This window comes from Alosa alosa, chromosome 12, assembly GCF_017589495.1.
Source record: "Alosa alosa isolate M-15738 ecotype Scorff River chromosome 12, AALO_Geno_1.1, whole genome shotgun sequence".
Classification (NCBI taxonomy): Eukaryota; Metazoa; Chordata; class Actinopteri; order Clupeiformes; family Clupeidae; genus Alosa; species Alosa alosa.
Genome location: NC_063200.1, coordinates 9,783,643 through 9,802,702, shown reverse-complemented (window position 1 = coordinate 9,802,702; position 19,060 = coordinate 9,783,643). Strand labels below are relative to the sequence as shown.

Sequence of the window (19,060 nt, the reverse complement as noted above, 5' to 3'; positions counted from 1 at the left end):
TCTGATGTGATGGGATGGGATGGGATGTGATGTGATGTATATTGTGATGTGATATATATTGTGATGTGATGGGATGTGATGGAATGTGATGGGGTGTGATGTGATGTATGCTGTTGTACAGGTACTGCCTGATGAGTGTGAAGGGCTGTTTCACAGACTTCCATATCGACTTCGGAGGGACGTCGGTGTGGTACCACGTCTTCAAAGGAGGCAAGGTGAGGCCAGAGACCTGCCCTCATTTTGCGTGTGCATGTGTGTGGTGTGTATATGTGTTTGTGTGTGTGTGACAGGCAGAAAGGTGAGGAAGATGATGGAGACATAGCCTTCGATGTAGCCTGTTTCCATAGTGATTAGTAAGGTCTGATAGGTTACATAAAAGCACTTTATAAGTGGAACAAACCCAAATCCCAGATGTTTACTCTATATATTTGTTTATTGAGGTGTAATACTAAATGAATGTTGAAAGTTGACTCTTGTTTGTTCGTATGTTGCGTGATCAGATCTTCTGGCTGGTGCCCCCCACCCCCCATAATCTGGCGCTCTACGAGGACTGGGTGTTGTCAGGGAAACAGAGCGACGTCTTCCTGGGCGACAGAGTCGATGGCTGTCAGAGGGTGGAGCTGAAGCAGGGATACACCTTTTTCATCCCCTCAGGTGATCCACACACACACACACACACACACACACACACACACACACACACACACACACGACACACATACACACACGACACACACGACTCACTTGAATGTGGGTGTTTCTTCCTCCCATAGGGTAGAAAAACACACCCCTGGATCCACCACTAGGGGGAGCTATAAATCGGTTGTTAGCGATAAACCTTAAACATTTCTCTGAAGATGCAAACTTGGATTGTGTGTGTGTCTGTGTGTGTGTGTGTGTTTCCAGGCTGGATCCATGCTGTGTACACCCCTGAGGACACCCTGGTATTTGGCGGGAACATTCTTCACAGCTTTAACATTCCTATGCAGCTCAGCATCCATGAGATTGAGAATAGGACCAGGGTAAGACTAATGGGCCGCTCACACCAGGAACGATAACGATAAAAGATAACTCTAACTCTAACTCTAACGATAAAACCATCCACACTGACCAACGATTAGGAAAGTCTCTCCTTGTTTTGATAAATGTGACAGTCACAAATGTTATGGATTCTGATTGGCTGATTGGCATCATTCTCAAAACCGCTCTGAAAATGATCCCCAACGTTATCGTTCTTTGTGTCGTTATCGATATACTTTATGTGTAGACGTCATCATTCATATTAGCCAGAACGATGCAGTTATCATTCTAGTTCTCATTCTTGGTGTGAACGGCCTTTAACATCTCTAGAGATATATAATGAGACAAACAGCCGCTATAGCGTGTCAACAACAACGGGCTACATCGTTCATACCACATCTGGATCTAAGTTCCCACAGGGACCCGGGTTTGAGTCCGGCCCGGGTCATTTCCCGATCCTACCCCATCTCTCTCTCCTCCACTCGCCTCCTGTCACTCTCCTCGCCACCATATCAGATTGAAGGCATAAAAGATGATTTGTATTGATCAAAATCTGCTGGCAAACTTGCAGAACGCATATAGTTTGAATCGGCATCAAATATCCTGGTACAGGAATTCAAGATCAAAAATTAGCCTTCATGCACATGTAGTATTAAAATTAATTAATTTATTAATCAAATTAGGTTTTGAGTCATTTCCATTTCTCTGCCTCTCTGCGTAGTGTGTTTGCTTACATGACCCAAATGCTGCCCTGTGCACGTCTTTAATAATAATGTAGTAATGCTATAGCTGTCTCCTTGAATGGCTCACGCGCTGAATATGAGGCTACGGGAGGGAAAGTGGGTCTTATCCATGGGTTGGGAGGTTATCTCCCTTGAACGGCATTCTTCAGCTCTGAGGTCACTCTGAGGTCGCTCGGACATCACTTAGGCCCTCCACGGCAGGAGGAGACCTTTGTGTGTGTGTGTGTGTGGAATAGAGTGCCAGCATTTTTAAAGGGAATAACCTGGCCAAGGGGGAAGAAAAGCTATGTAAACTCTCTGTGTGTGTGTGTGTGTGTGTGTGTGTGTGTGTGTGTGTGTGTGTGTGTGTGTGAGAGAGACTCAACCCTGGGAAAACATCTTAATTATTATGTCACTTGGGACTGCTGTGTTAGATGCTGGGAGTCAGACGGAGTTGGCCCGGAGTTTGCACAGAAGTAGCCCCCTAATACTGCTGGACACTCTCCCATTGTCCACACAGTACACTGTGGAAGTAGCCCAATAACATGGCTGTATATGTAATCTTGTTCTTCTTTGTAGAAATAGCCATGTAATGCAGCAGTAGGCTCAGACAGTGTCCTCAGTGCTGTAGAATTAAGCAATACAGCGTGTGTGAGAGTGGGGATGGTAAAGGATATACCCATGCTGTGGTTGGGTCATGGTGAGAGTGGCCATGGTAAAGGATATACCCATGCTGTGGTTGGGCTGTAGTGCTAGTCCTGTAATGCTGTATTTGTCGTCTGATTGGGCCGTAGTGTTAGTCCTGTAATGCTGTATTTGTTGTTTTGGTGCCCTCAGCAGATAGCATCTGTATACTCTGTTAGTGTTGACAGTTGAAAAGCCCAATAACATTGTTAGATAGATAGATAGATAGATAGATAGATAGATAGATAGATAGATAGATAGATAGATAGATACTTTATTGATCCCCAAGGGGAAATTCAAGAGATATAGACAGTCCAATAGTACTGCTTTATGCTTCATGCCTTTTCTGTTCTCTTCTCCACCATAAAGAACAGATTTGTTTTAGCCTGACGAGCCAGACCCACATTAAAATGTAGGGTCTGGGCACTTACCGTTCGCAGTGCTCAGTCCGAGGGGCGGGATAATTGGTTGTCTTTCAAATTCTCTGCACGCTAATAGGACAGCTATGAGTCCCATCGTTTCCCACCTTCAGCGAGCTAGTTGGCTAGTTCAAACTTTTGCCAACTTAATAAAAGCTTAACTCGTGTCACACTGTTCGCCAACAGCAACATTATTTTATTTGTTTTCAAGTAGCAGGGAATTCAAGCCAAACCGTTGCAACTCTGCCATCAATCATTATGTTAAGCCCGCCTAACGACTCTATACACGATTTGATTGGCCTGATAGAAGTTTAATTTTTCGAGCTCACAAGCCAACAGAGAGTTGCTAGACTAGCCCTGGCTAGTCTAATTTGCTGCCGCTAGGGTGCGTCTAGATTTCTAGGCTAGATTTGTTTGTGATGACCTAATAATTGACCTGATGATTATCTCTTCCCTCTGCTGGACCCAGGTCCACTCCAAGTTCCGCTACCCATTTTTCTACGAGATGTGCTGGTATGTTCTAGAGCGCTACATCCACTGCCTGACTCGACGCACGCACCTCAGCCCACATTACCGCCCAGACTCTATGCTAGCGGCTACGCTAACGGGTAAGTTTGAGCAGGTGGGACAGAGATCCCTCTTCAGCTGGGTAACCCTTCATAGGCCTTCAACCCAGACACAAAGTTAGCAGCTATGCTAACATGTGAGCTGGTTACAGGCTGGAAATGTTATCAGCAGGCCTATGGCCTATGTTAGCAGCTATGCTAAATGGTGACTTGTGCCCAAGTTTCACTCCCTCCAATAGGGGTCAGTATAAAAGAATAGCCTCTCTGCCCTCTATGTGTGTACTTACTGGGCTCAGGTAGGAGGGGTCAGAGACACTGCCCCACAAATCAGCAGCACATTCGCTCTCTGATGAGGCTTGTATTGCTCTCCTCTTTGATGTGACCTGTGCCCCTCTCTTCTTCTCTCCCTTTTTCTCTTCCTCCTCTCTCTCTCTCTCTCTCTCTCTTTCACTCTTTATATCTCTCCCCTTCTCTTTCTTTTCTCTCTCCACCTTTCCCTCTCTTTCTCTCTGTCAATCTCCCCCCTCTTCCTTTCTCCCACTCTCTCCCCCCTCTCTCTCTCTCTCTCCCTCTCTCTCCCTCTCCTCTCTCTCCCTCTCTCCCTCTCTCTCTCTCTCCCTCTCTCCCCCTCTCAGACACAGAGACCAAGCGGAGCATGGAGAGCCCTGACTCTGACACCAAACTGGACGTCCAGGACGAAGACTCAAGTGGTGCCTGTCCAGCTAGTGGCAACAACAAGCCCTGCTCCCCCCAACCGGACGGCCAGACAGCCACCCCTGCACTACCCCTCAGCAGTACCACCACCACCACCACCCCCCACCACACTCCCCCAGAAGCAAGCCCCGGCCAGCGACCCTGATACTGAATGCACCCACCCGCCAGAGTTTTCCGGAACCCCTTGTGGGTCTCCGAGGTCAGAGGTCGGCTCCAGGAGGACGCACCTGACGGAGTTTGAGGTGCAGGGCCTGCGGGCGCTGGTGGAGAAGCTGGAGGCGCTGCCCGAGAGCAAGAGATGCGTCCCGGATGCCATCGCAGACCCGAGCGCCCTGCTCCAGCACATGAAGGTCAGTGGGCAGGACAGTGACTTTACAGTCATACTAGTGACTTTACAGTCAGACCAGCAACTTTACAATCAAACCAGCGACTTTACAGTCAGACTAGTGACTTTACAATCAGACCAGCGACTTTACAATCAGACCAGTGACTTTACAGTCAGACCAGCAACTTTACAATCAAACCAGCGACTTTACAGTCAGACTAGTGACTTTACAATCAAACCAGCGACTTTACAATCAGACTAGTGACTTTACAGTCAGACCAGCAACTTTACAATCAAACCAGCGACTTTACAGTCAGACTAGTGACTTTACAATCAGACCAGCGACTTTACAATCAGACTAGTGACTTTACAGTCAGACCAGCGACTTTACAATCAGACCAGCTACTTTACAATCAGACTAGCGACTTTACAATCAGACTAGTGACTTTACAATCAGACTAGTGATTTTACAATCAGACTAGTGACCCATCAGATCAGTGACTTTAACAACAGATCAGTGACTTTAACATCAGGTAAGTGACTTTAACATCAGACGGATTCTCATTTTTGCACCTGTTCATTCTGCAAAGAGTTCTGTGATTTAAAACTCCTTCCAGTCTTTGTAATGAGTCCAGTTAAGGTCTCTGGGTGTGTGACCTCTCTGGCCATAAACCTGGTGTTCCTAACATCCTGCTTCAGGAGGAGCACCATCGGATTAGTGTGCTGTTAGGGACACTGGATCTCTGACCTTATCATTGCATTGCTGTTCAAGCAGTGTAAACACACACACACACACTCACACTCACACTTGCAGGCTTACCACAGAGAGAGAGAGACACACACACACACACACACACATTTGCAGGCACACCACAGACACACACACACACACACACACATACAGAAACGTTATGAATATTTGTTTTAATGACGTGATTTGTGTAAGAGGGAGAAATGACTCAGATTTCCCACTCCCCTCCGAATGTTTCCTGTTACATATGCCTACCGAGGCCTGTTATAGCGGCCTCTTTGATGTAGGTTATATTCGCATGGTCTTACACGTCCTTCCATTGTTGGGGCGGAACTGTGTCGAGGGTGGATGGGGCACTGGAGATGGACCACACATCGAATACGCCTGCTCATAAAACAGAGTCTTTGTTAGAGAGTGTGTTTGTGTCTGTGTGTGTCTGGGATAGGACAGCATGATGTTTTCTCATGGCGGTCGTCCTCATAAACACACACACTCACACACTCCGACGCCCATGTACACAGACATAACTAAGTCAGTCTCACACACTCGCATACCCACTGAGCCATGTCAGGTGAGTTTTTTTTTTTTTTTTTTTTCCCTCCTGTAGGTCGTGCTGAAGGAGCATGTTGCTGATGATCCCAACATGGCTGTCACAGGAGTTCCTGTTGTGAGCTGGCCAAGGATCGCCGTCAAGGTAAGAGCTCACTGGACGGTAGTTAGGGATGTCCAGATTGGGCATCAGTTAAGGGAGAGATGGACGTGTTGAATATTCGTTCATGTGCGATATCAGTGTTGGACATCAGTAAAGGCTTCTTGCTATGACATTTCATTTCCATCGTCACTTACGTGATCTCAATCAGTGTTGAATGAATTTTGGTGGGATATCTGTGTTGAACATCGGTTCAGGTGAGAGATCAGTCTTGCACGTCAGGTCAGGTCAGATATCTGTGTTGGAGATTAGCCTAGGTGAGAGATCAGTTTTGCACATCAGGTCAAGTTACATATCTGTGTTGAATATCCGGTGAGGTCAGATTTCACATCAGGTCAGGACAGATATCTGTCCTGCCTGTGAAGAGAGATGTTTCTTGCACCATCAGGTCAAGTTACATATCTGGTGAATATCCGTTCAGGTGAGATATCAATCAAGGTGTCTTCCTGCCTGTTTGAAGGGAGATGTTTTTTTTTTTTCCCCATTAGGTGGTCTAGCTGGGGGCTTGTATGGAATGTTCAGGTTCCATTGAGTTCTGAGTTTGAGTGGCGTTACATTGTAGTTTTTTGTATTTCCCCAAACTAAGGGTGGTGTGTGTGAGAGAGAGAGTGAGATTCAGAGAGCTTGTCTGGAATGAAATTTGTTGTTATTTAACGGTTGTTATTGGCAGTGAAGTTTCTGTTGGCAAGGTACAGTGTGTGTGGGTGTGTGTGAGAGTGAGGTGTTTGTATTGTGTGTGTTTGTGTGTGTGTGTGTGTGTGTGTGTGTGTGTGTGTGTGTGTGTGTGTGTGTGTGTGTGTGTGTGTGGACAGTGTACAGTGTGTGCTTTGTTGAAAGGGATGAGTTGTGGGTGGGAAGTGACAGTTAGTACAGTGGGAGGGGCGGGCGCTGACTCGTGGGCAGTGGCAGGGTGTGAGGTCATTTCCTGTATACCCGGGCAAACAGTTCCCTGGAAGTCTCTTGCCGTTTCCCTGGAGCTGCTGGTCTGAACCCAGAGACCAGCTGTCACTCTGACCGCTCTGCAAACAAAATAAGCAAAACAAATACAATAAAACAACCAATCGGCAGCCCGGGCCAGTCCTGTTGTGGCTATTCTTTTGCTGTTGTGTGTTGTGGTCTGCCCATCCCCCTAATGCTGCTGGGTGTGTGTCTGGCCCATTTAAAGGCCAGCTGCTCCATCTGAAGCCTTATTGTGTCTTTTCTAATCCCGAGCCATCTGTCCCACACACACACACATGCACACACATCTCTACAGACCAGCATACTTCCTCCTCAATATGCACAGACTCTGCCACTGGACAGAAGTACCATGCGGTCTACATATTCATGAGCCTCATCTGCATAGAATGTTTCTATTGGCTGCCCTGCCTCTTGGCCCTGCCCCACTGGCTGTTTGCGTGCGGGTGCGGGGCGTGGCCTGTGCCTGTTTGTTCAGCAAAGTGAGACCAGGAGGCGGGGCCGATAGCGGAAGGAGAGGAGGAGGGAGGGAGGGAGGAAGGAGGGAGGGAGGGAGGGAGGGGAGGGCAGGTCCATCTGGCAGAGGGAAGGCAGCCAGAGACTCTCTGCTCTGTTTCAGCCATGTCAGTTTTCTCTGAGCAGCGTGGACGCTGAACACACACGGGGGGAGAGAAAAGGAATATAAAGAGAGAGAGTGAGAGGGAGGTATGGCCATGTCGCTGAGCGCGGATGACGAGGATTACGAGTCTGACGCGGAGCAGCAGGTAAGCAGAACCGACACAAGCCCAAACCCAGACCCGGCCGCCGGCCAGCTTCAACAGACTAAACAGACAGACTAAACTCACAACAGACACTGCTAACTGACTGACTTATTAGCCCGACGGACAGACTCACAACTGTCAAATTTAACGGCCTGACTTCACAACAGGACAGACTAAACTCAAAACAGTTGCAGCTAACTGACAATAAGACTTATCCAAAAACAGTCACAGCTAACTGACTGACTTCCAAACTCACAGCAGGTACAGGACAACAGGAGAGCAGAGCATATATAAGTTTTGGAGAAAGAGAGCGAGCACGTGTAGGTGTGTTGGTGTATGTGTGTGTGTGTCTTGTGTTTCCTCCTGGCTGTGTTATGGTAGATAAGATTGTGAGATACGTTGAGTGCGGTTGTTACAGTCGTAATGTGATGTGTGTGTGTGTGTGTGGGGGTTTGTTTGGCTGGTTTCTGAACAGCTTCATACTTCCTCCAGTCAAATGGCACTCAGAAGCTCTCACAGTGTCTCTTGCCTCTAGGCAGCCTCTGGCTCCCTTGGATCATGCAGGGAGAGAGAGAGAGAGAGCCCTGTTGGATGTCTTAAAGAGAAAACTTCTATCCCCGTTAAATATCTGTAAGAGGGAAAGAGAGAAAGAGAGAAAGAGAGAGAGAGAGAGAGAGAGAGAGAGAGAGAGAGAGAGAGAGAGTGAGCGAGAGCAAGAGAGAGATGTTAGTTTCAATATGAGTGAGTGAGAGAAAAAGAGAGTAACCGAGAGACTACTAGCCCTGTCAGATAATTGAGAGAGAATGAGAGAACATTGCAAACTGTTAGGAGCCTGTTATGTGTACATGAGTGAGAGTTGCTAGCCAAGTTAGAAGAGATAGTTGCTAGCCCAGTTAAATAGAGCAACAAACCTGCTGTTCTTGTTCAGTAACAGGGTAATCTAACCCTGAAAAAAAGACAATGTTAAAAGTAGAGAGCTGCTAGCCATGTTTTTAGCCTGACAGAAAGCTGCTAGCCATGCCATATAGAACAACAGAAAGCAACTTCTAGGCGTATTTTAGAGCGTCAGAAGGCTGCTATCTCTGATATGTGGCCATGCCTGACCGTCCTGAAGGACAGACACATGCTTCTGTGTGGCGCTGTTGTCACGTTGGGACTGTTGCTGTATGTCCACAGTGCTTTCGAGGGTTGAGGGCAGATGAAAGCTCTGGGTTCACTCGGAAGGTTTCACCGCCTAGGGCTACTGCCTTTGTTTGACTTGACATGTTAATCATTAAGCCATGATTTGCATGCGTTTTTGTTTGAGGCCTGTGGAATGCAGGAGAGGGATAAAGTAGAAAAGTATGCTTTCTTGCCCTCCTTGCTTGCAGTGTTTAACGCTGCCCTGTCTGTAATGACGTGTGTGAGTGTGTGTGAGGCCGAGAGAGTGCATTAGAGGGTATAGCATGACCACCCACGTGAGCGTGCTCCCAGACTCTTGCTCACCTCGTCAGAGAAGTTGGAGGGTGATTTAATCAGTCTGAAGCTCTCCGCTAGTGGCATGGTTAGATAGCACACTCCTTACCATAGAAAGCATCATGCCTTGATCTTCGGTGAAGCTGCCACATCAGGGCCACATCAGGGCCATCTCTTAGCCTGTCATCTACTTTCTATGGGTCTTCTGTCGGTGGCCAGCGGCACTGTAAGGTCATGGCATGAGGAGCTTTTCAGTTGATGTTACTTGATCACTCCTTATGTATGAGGGGGGCCCTTCTTCACCTGACTGTGTGTTGTTGTTACAGCCTTTACCTTACACCTAGAGAGTCCTAGAGTGCAGCTTAATAAAATAATTGAATGGAATGATTAAGAGAGCAGGTCAGGCGAATTTTAAGAGAGGCTGGGAGGCTCTTAGAGGAAACCTCCTGAACTTCCTCCATTTGGGGAGTATTTTTAACCCTTCCTGTCTGCCTCCTACAAGAGGCCCTTTGTAGGGAAGTTGATCCCCACACACACACACACACACACACACAAACACACACACTCTGTTTTTTTTCTATCTTTTTTGCTTCTCTCATTCTCTCTCTCTCCCCTCTCTTTCTCTCTCTCTCTCCATTTCTCTTTTTATCTCTCTTTCTCTTTCAATTCAGTTCAGTTCAAATGAGCTTTATTGGCATGACAATAATTGTATGTTGCCAAATCAAACAATTGGTATAATGATACAGATAAAAACAATAATGAAAGAAAATAAATACAATATCATATTTATATATAATATACCCTTTCTATCTCTCTCTCTACCCACTCTCTCTCTCTTTCTCTCTCTCACTCCCTCTGTGTTTCTCACTTCCTCCGTTTCTACCCCCCCCCTCTTTCTTTATCTATATCTCATCCCACTCTTTCATGTTCACTCCCTTTATCTCTCTCTCCCTCTCTCTCTCCCTCCCTTTCTCTCTCTCTCTGTCTCTTTCTCTCCCCCTCTCTCCCTCCCTCTCTCTCTCTCCCTCTCTCTGTCTCTTTCTCTCCCCCTCTCTCGCTCCCTCTCTCTCTCTCTCTCTCCCTCTCTCGCTCCCTCTCTCTCTCTCTGTCTCTTTCTCTCCCCCCCTCTCTCTCTCTCTTTCTCTCCCTCCCTCTCCCTCTCTCTCTCTTGCTCCCTCTCTCTCTCCCCTGCCTGAGGAAAGCATGCCCTCTGAGGGTCCAGTATGTTCTAATGGGCTATTTGAGTTTGGGAAACATGCCCACCTCCTGAACTCTCAGACTGAAGTGGACGCCTCAGCCTTCGTCCTCCCTTGGCCTAAAAGAATGTGGACATCCCCCCCCACACACAAACACACACACACACACACACACCACCACCACCAGCACAGGGCCAGGAGCCAAGTCCACTGTCAGGCCCTGATAAAGGAGGAGAAGTCCGCCAGGTTTTAAGCTCTCCACTCATGACTCGGCGAAAGCAAGAGAGGTTCCTCTGTTCTTTGGAAGCCGTAGCCTACATTTCCAATGACACACCTTCTCTGACACTTGCTCTAATTTTACCCCCGCAGCCTGAAACAGGAATCTTGCTGGAACAGGACTGTGTGTTTGTGTGTGTGTGTGTGTGTTAATTTGGATCTCTGTGTGTAGGGTATTGCACTGTGTAGTGTAGTGTATGTGGGTACGTTGTGTTTTTAAACAGCCAGGAAGTCTCCACAGCCCTGGGTGGTGAGGCATAATCTGAGAGAACCCCCCCATCCACAGCCCTGGGTGGTGAGGCATAATCTGAGAGACCCCCCATCCACAGCCCTGGGTGGTGAGGCATAATCTGAGAGAACCCCCATCCACAGCCCTGGGTGGTGAGGGGTATAATCTGAGAGACCCCCATCCACAGCCCTGGGTGGTGAGGCATAATCTGAGAGACCCCTCCCTGTGGGCATTCTGCAGTTTATGAGCTGTGCCCTGTCTCCTGCCTTATCTCCTGTCTAATCCCGTCTGTCGCGTGTGCATCGACTCTTAGCTGCCAAGCTGTGACACATTTCCTTAGCACAGCACAGCAGCAGCGGCAGCATTTACACAGACATCAGGTGCTAGCTTTTGGAGCAATTTTGCTGGCCAATCAGTGTTACTGACCAATGTTGTTTGAGCACTTTCTCACTCATATTAGATCCATCAAGTTGTGTGACTTTTGGAAAGTTAAATCATTAGCTCTGTCGCTGTCATCTAATTAGAGCTTTAAAGGAGAATTCCGGTGTGATATTGACCTAAAGTGTATTGAAACATGATACCGAGTGTGAACGTATGTCTCATAGTCCATTTAGGCTTGTCCCCTGCACTCCAAAATCTGGCGCTAGTTAGCCGATGCTACCAACAGCTTTTTCAATAGTGGTGCTTCGGCATCGGGCTAGCCATGCAAATAAATCACTGTTTTACACCCATTTACGAGGCTCAATGTATCTCCACACTTCATTGGTAGACTTCCGAGGGCCCTGACATTTAAAAACGAGACATTGAGAACTTTGAAAAAGCACTGGTAGTTTACTTACAAGACGATTTATACAGACAGTATCTTCCACGGTTTAGCGTTTGCAGCCATCTTGAATTTAGTCACGATAAATTCGAAAACGAGTAAGAATGAACTGGTATGATAAGGGATCAGATTCAAAATAATTCAGTGGAAATGCATGGATTCCAGTTTCTTCCAGTAGCAGCAACTGGAATCCATGCATTTCCACTGAATTATTTTTTGAATCTGATCCCTTTATCATAGCTGTTCATAGTGTGGAGATACATTGAGCCCTCGTAAATGGGTGTAAAACAGTGATTTATTTGCATGGCTAGCCCGATGCGAAGCACCACTATTGAAAAAGCTGTTGGTAGCATCGACTAACTAGCCAGATTTTGGAGTGCAGGGGAGAAGCCGATATGGGCTATGAGACATACGCTCACACTCGGTATCATGTTTCAATACACTTTAGGTCAATATCACACCGGAATTCTCCTTTAAGAGCCTGTCTTGTTATTGTCATCATGTGATGTCAGGTGTTCAATTAGTATAAGGATGGGCTGCTAGGTACCTGTCTTATGTCTGAGGAAGGGCAGTGTGTATAAGTATGGGCTGCTAGGTACCTGTCTTATGTCTGAGGAAGGGCAGTGTGTCCCGAAACGTCACATGTGGTGAATAAAAAAAAAATAAAAAAAAAAATAATGGAGCTCTAGTGTGCGGACTTCTTTGTAATTTTTATTGTCGCTTTTTGAGTCCAGCACCTACTTTTTTAAAATTTAGATGTGCGCACCTTTTTCTACATTATTGCGACGAGACAAAGCCATGGCAGAATGGTCCAGAGTGGAGTTGCAGTGCGGTCAGTGCAGCAACTGTGTCTGTTGTCGCCAGAGGGGAGTTACAATGCGGCACATTCATCTTCACAAGTCACTGCAAACTGTTGTTAGTCTGCTGGTGTGATGGTTTGTTGAGGTTTTTGAACTGAACATCACCTTCATCAAACCAAACCCCTTTGTCTGATATTGCCATTGAAACCAGGTCAGGTCAGTGCTGCCACTGATACTGTGTCTGATATCACCAGTAGGGCCAGGTGGGGTCAGTGCTGCCACTGTGTCTGATATCACCAGTAGGGCCAGGTGGGGTCAGTGATGCCACTGTGTCTGATATCACCAGCAGGGCCAGGTGGGGTCAGTGCTGCCACTGTGTCTGATATCACCAGTAGGGCCAGGTGGGGTCAGTGATGCCACTGTGTCTGATATCACCAGCAGGGCCAGGTGGGGTCAGTGCTGCCACTGTGTCTGATATCACCAGCAGGGCCAGGTGGGGTCAGTGCTGCCACTGTGTCTGATATCACCAGCAGGGCCAGGTGGGGTCAGTGCTGCCACTGTGTCTGATATCACCAGCAGGGCCAGGTGGGGTCAGTGATGCCACTGTGTCTGATATCACCAGCAGGGCCAGGTGGGGTCAGTGCTGCCACTGTGTCTGATATCACCAGCAGGGCCAGGTGGGGTCAGTGCTGCCACTGTGTCTGATATCACCAGCAGGGCCAGGTGGGGTGCTGCAACTCTTTGTGCCATTGCTAGTGGCAGCGTCTTGGGAACGGGGCTTTCCTTGACCTGTGTGTGTGTGTGTGTGTGTGTGTGTTTATTGTTTCCATGAGAAGTGGGTGTGTTTGTCTCCATGAGGTGAGTGTGTGTGTGTGTGTAGGAAGCAGTTCTTCACAGGGTCATACTGGAATTTCTCTCTCCCTCCTCCCTTCCTCTCTCCCTCCCTCACTCTCTCTCTCTCTGTCTGCCACTCTGTCTCTTCGGTAAGGGTTCTCTTTGTTTGTCTGCCAGAGCATAGAGCGCTAACTCAAGACATTTCCATCCAATAAACGCCTCAGCTTTCTCATATTAGATTAGCATAGGAATGCTTGCAGTGTGTCCGTAGGGCTTTGCAGTTGTCATAACCCCCTATTAATACACACACACACAGACACACACACACACACACACACACACACACACACACACACACACACACACACACACACACAGTCTTCACAATGTTCTCTGTCTCTCACTCACTCTCACTGTGTCTCTCTTACACACATTCAGATTTTCTCTTTTGTGGGAATAGTCTTGATTAGTCACAGTCTGATTTGGAAACTAGGGTTCAGTTTGGTGTGTCTTTAATGCAGACATCACAACAAGTGTCTGTATTGTGAGACTTTGTCTGTAGACAATTATACAGAGGGACTTTTCAATAAGTGTGTGTGTGTGCGTGTGTGTGTGTGTGTGTGTGTGAGAGAGAGAGAGGCATAGAGAGTGTTTGTATTTGTTTATAGCAGGCACTGTTGATTTATGGTTTTCCTCGTTTATACATTGTTTCTGTTTTGAGAGGAGGCCAAGAATAACAGCAGGGAAAATGCACTGCCTGTCAGGAACAGAACAGACCCCAATCTAGGGAATTGCTCTGAATGCCTATTCTCACCCCGTGACGTCCCCATGGACACATGCACGCGCACACGCACGCACGCACGCACACACACACACACATGCGCGCACGCACACACGCGTACCCATACACATCAGGGCCATAAAGCAGCCCTCACCTTCTACCCCTCCTCCTGTGTCTCTGTGTGTGTGTGTGTGTGTGATTGTATAAGTATATACTCTTTTGATCCCGTGAGGGAAAGGGAGGGACATTTGGTCTGCATTTATCCCAATCCATGAATTGGTGAAACACACTCAGCACACAGTGAAGTGAAGCACACACTAATCCCGGCGCAGTGAGCTGCCTGCAACAACAACGGCGCTCGGGGAGCAATGAGGGGTTAGGTGTGCCGTGCCTACTGGTCGGGGTTCGAACCGGCAACCCTCCGGTTACAAGTCCGGAGTGCTAACCAGTAGGCCACGGCTGCCCCCTGAGTGTGTGAGGAGTCTTTGCATGTGTGTCACCAAGGGTTAGTGGGGTGTGTGCACTGTGTGTCTATCTTGCACGGCTGATTGGCTGGACCTTTTGTCCATTTCCAGGATCCCTCTTTTCCTCCATCTCAAGCTCTGCCTGCTCACTAGGCCTGCTCTGCCTGCTCACTAGGCCTGCTCTGAGGGTCACTAGCTCTGCCTGCTCACTAGGCCTGCTCTGCCTGCTCACTAGGCCTGCTCTGAGGGTCACTAGCTCTGCCTGCTCACTAGGCCTGCTCTATGTGAATCTGAGGGTCACTAGGCCTGCTCTATGGGAATCTGAGGGTCACTAGGCCTGCTCTATGGGAATCTGAGGGTCACTAGACCTGCTCTAAGGGTCACTAGCTCTGCCTGCTCACTAGACCTGCTCTGCCTACTCTATGTGAATCTGAGGGTCACTAGCTCTGCCTACTCTATGTGAATCTGAGGGTCACTGGCTCTGCCTGCTCTATGTGCATCTGAGGGTCACTAGACCTGCTCTATGTGAATCTGAGGGTCACTAGGCCTGCTCTGAGGGTCACTAGGCCTGCTCTGAGGGTCACTAGACAATAAGACAATAACACTATGGGCTATATCTTGCACTTAAATGCAATTGACTTCACGCAAATCCCTTTGTGGGTGGATCTTGGGCGCTGTCTCTATTTTACTGGCGGAATATTGACTGTTGCGCCCGACGCAAATATAAAATGGGGTGGTCTGTAGCAGCTACATTATTCATGGGTGTGGTTTGGGCGTAACGTGCAATAAACCAATCAGAGCGTCATCTCACATTCCCTTCAACAACAGGCACGCTTGTTCCATAGCGGATTGCTATTATGATGGCGGATTTGCAGGCGCAACTAGGAAAGGTTCACAGTGCTATAGTCAGTTGTGAACAGTTTGCTATTGATTTTTCCTCTTGACAAAATGTAATACAGAAATGTCCTTTTCCGATGTTTTGGGATCACTCTGAATCACGAGCTTATGAATGCACGGTGATATTTTTGCAATGTAATCTAACATTACCTCACTATAGACAATGCAGATCTGTCAGATAAGCTCTCCTCTCCCGTGCTGCTGCTGGGCATTTGGGTTAAATGGAATCGGCATGCAGTTCGTCTCATTAAGTCCTCTAATATTTCCTAATTTATGTCATCAACACATCCGTGATTCGTGGAAATGTGTTCGCAACACAGGCGCCCAAGCAAGCGCTCCTGCAGGTGTAGCCTAAGCTACGGCTGTACCTTACCAACAGGCAACTAGAAACACTTTCCAAGTTGACCTAACTTTCCAACTCTGCACAGCATCCCATTAACTGCATGACAGTGGGCTATTTACAATATTTATTTTATGTAAAGTAGAGTTTGTAAACACGTTATCATCAACTTATATGCACGCACAACTTTTGTTTGAGCAGGAGAGAGAATAACAATGAATGGACGCAGCAACTACAGAAATTGTAGCGAAGGCTACTTGCTGCTTTCTTTTACTGTCTATGGTTGCTGGTTAACAGCACATAATAAGCTTATTTAAGCGAATTCACTAACTCAAGACTTCAAGGCCATCATGGATATACAACGTTTTTTGAAAACAACGAAAGGATGGAGGCAACATAGCAAAGTTTTGGAGTTATTTTTGCAAAATTATTTGGCAAATTTGTGGTGCTTGTCAAAACCTTAGCGCAGCTGGAGTAATGCTTATAGGCTGATGTTAAAGCGCACACGATGTTTAAAGCCATACACAACGGTAAATTGGAACAAAACTAAAGGTAACTTTAGCCTTTAGGGCTGTATAAAGTTGTCCAAATTAATAGGTCATAATTAGGCGTTGTTGTTGTAAAGATATTGCATGTAGATGTAGGCCTACTATATAGGCTACTCAATTTTTAGTTGACCAATGCACCAACAAAGCCAGGAAACGGACAAATATTATCAAGGCTTTGAATGTTTCCATCTGTGCACAGGGTGTCTAGATCTGTGTGCATAGCATTCATTTCTGCAGGCCTGTGGCCATAACCTGACCCTAGCCAGATGAATGTTGTTCCGCTTAGCTCCGCCTAGCTTCACTCACATCCATCTGGGACCTCTTCCATTGAGAGTGGTTATGGTTTAGCCAATCAGGACGCAGGGCGGGAGTTTCATAGATGTGACATAGCGTAGAAGCGACTGTGAGTCTGTTATTAGCGTCACGGGTTGGCTTCGATGTGAGTGGTTGAAGTAGCATGTCAATAGATGACGGACAAGTGGCTTATTCAATCATATGCAAGCATTTTTTGATTAGGCCCAGCCTTCTGAAGCAACACTTCAATGGATCGGTTCCAGATGGATGAGTGGAGCTAGGCGGAGCGAAATTCATCTGGCTATTGCCAGGTTACTGTGGCCATGCATGCGCCCTTAAAATAGCATCTGAATTTGCGCCACTGACTTTAGACCGGTGGCGAAATTGTTTTCTGACACTGCAAAATATCAACAGGGACCGTTTGTTAGACCTGCTCTGAGGGTCACTAGGCCTGCTCTTAGACAATGGGCTGTATTTTGGGCATCAGTGCATGGCGTAAAACTCCTTTTCCCCCGCGGAAAGTTTAATTTGGTATTTTGCACGTTTATTTTTTAAACATTGCACCCAGGGGTGTGGCAATTAACAACCTAGGGAGGGGCCTGGCGCGTTGTCTAAAAATCCCTATCATACACCACCTAAACCTGGTCAGAAGTCAATGGCGAGTTGTTCATATGCTATTTTAAGAGCGCATGTCAACAGTCATTTTGGCAGGTGCACGCACCATCCTTCTATCATTTATGAACGCACACCAGCGCACGTCCATGCAAAGCATTACAAATTGCACGAGACAAGTATGAAGCACAGCTGAAGACGCACTGTCACGAGATATATAAGCAACTCCTCTGCAGGATAAATGTTGTTTTATTCAGTCATTTGAGCAACATTAGGGTACGTGTTGCTTTTTCCAGCCTATGTTTTCGGTGGTAACCCATTGTCAGTCAATAGTGAAAGTAACTGCATATAACTGTCTTGTCGTTGACTGACTCCTTGGTGAAGTTAGTTTCACTTTGAGTTCAATGAGGGTCACTCATTGGTCGCCAATGAGTTCAAATAAAAGACGAGTGCAAATGCATGAAGGCTATGCTAGGTTTTAGTAAAGCATGGTTTAAGAATGACTATTACATACGGTCTTGCAAGCAGCCTCCTTCAAATGCGCCGTTGAATGCCAAAATACCGATGCATTTATTTGACATATCGCTTTGCGCCCGTTAAAGGAATGACAGATGTCATTCTCATTGGTTTAAAATGATGTTACGCCCCAAACACACCCATATGACTGATTAAAAAACCTAGGAACACCTTGTTGCGCCATGCGCTCCACTTTTGATAACGAAACCCCTCCCAATGTGAACTTTGAAATTTGAATTGACTTTTGACGAGTGACGATGCACTTTAGAATGTCATGATAGGGCCCAATACCACTATTAGTGTAGAGTGTGAATCTGAGGGTCACTAGACCTGCTCTGAGACAATAGTGTTTTCCCTTTTGATGTTTAATTTGAACTCAACTCTCTCTCTCTCTCTCTCTCTCTCTCTCTCTGTCCAGCGTCCAGCCAACCGCCCCAAACCCAAGGCCGGCTCTCCCTCGGGCGCGGGCGTGGCCAAGCTGTCGGGGGGTCGCGGTTCGTCGGGGTCACGGCGGCGCCGGACACGATGCAGGAAGTGCGAGGCGTGCGTGAGGACGGAGTGCGGGGAGTGCCACTTCTGCAAGGACATGAAGAAGTTCGGGGGCCCGGGACGCATGAAGCAGTCCTGCATCATGAGACAGTGCATCGCTGTACGTGTGTGTGTGTGTGTGTGGGGGTTATATGTGATGAGATGTCTTCCATCTGTAAGTTGGGTAAGGTGAGATCTGTTTGTGTTTATATTTGTGTGTCTCTCTGTGTGTGTGTGTGTGTGTGTGTGTGTGTGTGTGTGTGTGTGTGTGTTCTGCAGCCGGTCCTCCCTCACACTGCGGTGTGTGGTGTGTGTGGGGAGGCGGGGAAGGAGGACTCTGCAGAGCAGGAGGAGGACAAGTTCAACCTCACGCTCATGGAGTGCTCCATCTGCAATGAGATTGTGCACCCACTCTGTCTCAAGGTCAGCACCTCAGCCGTGTGCGTTATTTTTCTTTCGCCAACATATATGTGGTAACTTCTGTAGACATCAAAATGGGGTGGGGGTTAAAATTAGTAGGGGGAAAAAAACTATTGTTTTTGTAAAAGTCTTTAAATTTGCACTTGGAAAATGTGCAGATACCCTGGTGTGTGTGTGTGTGTGTGTGTGTGTGTGTGTGTGTACATGTTATTTGTGTGTGTGTGTGTGTGTGTGCATGCATGTTATTTGCGTGTGTGTGTGTGCGTGTTTGTATGCATATTATGTGTGTGTGTGTGTGTAGTGGCACCCTCAATCTCTTGTTTCTGTGTCTCTAACTGCCACTGACCCCCTCTTGTCCTTATCACAGGGAGTAAATGCTTTTAACTCCTCTTTCTGTGTGTCTGTTTGTCTGTGTGTCT

At 47.2% G+C, this 19,060-nt stretch overlaps 1 protein-coding gene across 1 annotated transcript in view; it reads left to right on the top strand.

The window, feature by feature from the left end:
• The window catches only part of LOC125304302 (lysine-specific demethylase 2B), a 35,629-nt gene that overhangs the window by 6,850 nt on the left and 9,719 nt on the right, over positions 1-19,060 (top strand). Inside the window, 9 exon segments of the mRNA XM_048258441.1 lie at positions 122-215; positions 501-654; positions 907-1,022; positions 3,315-3,453; positions 4,047-4,255; positions 4,257-4,475; positions 5,809-5,895; positions 18,112-18,342; positions 18,501-18,644. Of these exon segments, the coding sequence (XP_048114398.1) occupies positions 122-215; positions 501-654; positions 907-1,022; positions 3,315-3,453; positions 4,047-4,255; positions 4,257-4,475; positions 5,809-5,895; positions 18,112-18,342; positions 18,501-18,644 (1,393 nt within the window).